At 49.4% G+C, this 3,104-nt stretch overlaps 1 protein-coding gene across 1 annotated transcript; it reads left to right on the forward strand.

Moving 5' to 3' along the window:
- Positions 1-469: 469 nt before the first annotated feature.
- htr7a (5-hydroxytryptamine (serotonin) receptor 7a) lies at positions 470-2,715 on the forward strand. The gene is made up of 2 exons (XM_066686812.1): positions 470-1,014; positions 1,884-2,715. Exons 1-2 carry the CDS (start codon positions 470-472, stop codon positions 2,713-2,715), a joined length of 1,377 nt encoding a protein of 458 aa, XP_066542909.1.
- The last annotated feature ends 389 nt before the right edge of the window (positions 2,716-3,104 follow it).

Consider the following 3,104-nt stretch of genomic DNA (forward strand, 5'->3'; position numbering starts at 1 on the left):
CTTTTACCCCCTCTCTCTCTCTCTCTCTCTCTCTCTCTCTCTCTTTGCGTCCGCGGATCCAATTTCGCATTATTTTCCTCAACGAGCGCGTGAATGCGCACGACGGATACGGCATCATATTCGGGTTTTTCTGTTGATGTAGTGTTTATTTACATTTAATTTTTGTCCAAACTCTTCTGAGAGTCAGTAACAGACGATGGATGATTTACAGTACAGAGGAACAGGCGCATTTATAATGTAATCAGTTCTCTCTCTCTCTCTCTCCCTCTCTCTCTCTCTCTCTCTCTCTCTCTCTCTCTCTCTCTCTCTCTCTCGTGTGAGCTGATTGTACGCGTGGAGCTTTCATCCTTATCCTGCCTTGTGTGATTTTTTTTTTTAAAGACATTCGCTCCCCTTCCTCCGCAAAACGTTGCACGTGAATGCGCCCCGAGGCAGGGACAGAGCGCGCGCATCCATCCTTTCCATTCCGATGGTGCTGGGAGACACGAACAGAACCGGAGAGAGCGCTCGCGCGCTGATGGCGGAGGCGCGCGCGCGGGAGCCCCTTTCGGAGGCGCTGCTGTTGGGGCTCGTGCACGACGGCAGCGACGGGGAGCGCGTGCCCGCCGCACACGTACACGCGCCCGGTCCCGCGGACATGCCCGCGAGCCTCGTGATGGAGACGGCCAACCGCACGCGCTGCGCCGAGCACACGCTGAGCTACGGCGGCGCGGAGAAGGTACTAATCGGAGCCGTGCTGGGCGCGCTCACGCTCAGCACCGTGTGCGGGAACGCGCTGGTGCTCGTGTCTGTGTGCTTCGTGAAGAAGCTTCGGCAGCCCTCCAATTACTTGATCGTGTCGCTCGCGCTCGCTGACCTGTCCGTGGCGCTCGCGGTCATGCCCTTCGTCAGCATCACAGACCTGATCGGTGGACGCTGGGTGTTTGGACACGTCTTCTGCAACGTCTTCATCGCCATGGATGTCATGTGCTGCACGGCATCCATCATGACTCTCTGCGTCATCAGCATTGACCGGTGAGGAGGAGAAACAAACTTAATAAACAACCTACAACAAACTTTACACAACATTCAAGATACAAACACAAATTTTGTTTGTTTAACTGTACTTTATGTTTCTTTCTAAATCGAATGGGGCACTAAAGTTCAGGACTGCAATCAGCACTTTACACTTGGTTTTGATTTCTGATGTATTTTGTTCTGTTTGAAATTCTGTAAATAACCTGGTACAGTCCAGAGAGAAGATGGATGTGGACCACTTCTGGCCAAGTTAAAGCACACTGTGTTTCACTGTCTGCACTGGCAAATCGCATGTGAACCATAAGAGGCTTACATCTAAAATTCACATTTGGCCACATGTCACAAAAGAGATCTTGCCCACTTCCGGTAAAGACATGGATGTGCTAACCATGGCAAACTGACTGCCTCACCAAAAGTGGCCCAGAAAGTGACTTCCAATGGCGTTTGGCCCTAATGTGATCTTCAGGTGTCCTTCTTAGCAAGCAGACGCCATCCAGAATAATTGTGCTATTAAGGAGGCTACTTTGATAGGTTTATGTGACTGTCCATACACTGTAAACACAATTCAGGACTTTAGAATGTATATTCAGTACTCCTTAAGAATGTCTAGACACGGTTTGATAGAACTCAGTATTACAGTAGTTCATTTGGAAGGAAATCTGTAAACACTTGAACATGTTACTCTACTGTGAGAGGTTTTTTGAAATATGTAAACACCAGTCAGTACTTTATGTTTTGTTCTTATCTGGGCGCTCTTTCAGATATAAAAGATTGTGTTCGACTCTGTCTGCTTAAGGTCTGTAAACTGTTCATTAATTATTTTATATAAAAGGTTATGTCTTACAAGGTTGCCTCTTTAATTCCAGGTATCTGGGCATCACCAGACCACTGACGTACCCTGTGAGGCAGAACGGCTGGTGCATGGCTAAGATGGTTCTCTCTGTGTGGCTGCTCTCAGCCTCCATCACCCTCCCGCCGTTGTTCGGCTGGGCTCAGAATGTGAACGACGACAAAGTGTGTCTCATCAGCCAGGACTTCGGCTACACCATCTACTCCACCGCTGTGGCCTTCTACATCCCCATGACTGTGATGCTGATCATGTACTACAGAATTTACCGTGCAGCCAAGCTGAGTGCGGCCAAACACACCATCACAGGTTTCCCTCGTCCGCACGAGAAGGGAAGCGAAGCTGAGAAAGATGAGGAAGACCACGGGGACTCTGCTGAAGTGTCTACAGGTGTGGACTGCGTCACGGTAGCCATGAAGCTTCACAGGGAAGTGGAAGAATGCACCCGTTTGCCCAGACTCTTGCGAAGAATGGCTGGAGGTTCCTCGGATCGCAAGAGCATCTCCATATTCAAACGGGAGCAGAAAGCAGCCGCAACTCTGGGAGTCGTAGTGGGGGCCTTTAGCTTCTGCTGGCTGCCATTTTTCCTTCTGTCCACAGCTCGCCCATTCATCTGCGGCACGGAATGCAGCTGTGTGCCGTTGTGGGTGGAGAGGACCCTGCTGTGGCTGGGCTATGCCAACTCACTCATCAATCCCTTCATCTATGCCTTCTTCAACCGAGATCTACGTACCACTTACCGCAGCCTCCTCAGCTGCCGCTATCGCAACATAAACCGCAGGCTCTCTGCAGTAGGCATGCACGAAGCACTCCGGCTGGTGGAGAGACCCGAGACCACCGTGTCTGGGTGATCCTGGAGTCCAGAAGACACAGAGGAAATCTGAGGATCTGAGCAGGAAATAAAAAATCCTTACATTTCAGATCTCTCAGTTATTTTGGGAACCTTGACCAAGACTGAGGCAATGGAGATGTTTTTCTAAACATATGTTATGACCCTTTGGAAGCTTTTATCAAGGGGGCCAAGGATTTTAAGCTTAATTCATGATTTATAATGTTTTCACAAAGTAGGTTTCCAAAAATATGGGTCCAGACACTTGAGCAGTGCCAGGGGGACAGGGGGGCACTGAGATGACCCATGGTTCAGATAAGGGAATCTGACTGAACCATGGAACTGATAGTCCTTAATGACTTTGGATATTTGAGTTTGGAATCAGGGTAACCTAACAAGGATTGTGTACTA

Source organism: Hoplias malabaricus, chromosome 1, assembly GCF_029633855.1.
Source record: "Hoplias malabaricus isolate fHopMal1 chromosome 1, fHopMal1.hap1, whole genome shotgun sequence".
In the NCBI taxonomy this organism is placed as follows: domain Eukaryota; kingdom Metazoa; phylum Chordata; class Actinopteri; order Characiformes; family Erythrinidae; genus Hoplias; species Hoplias malabaricus.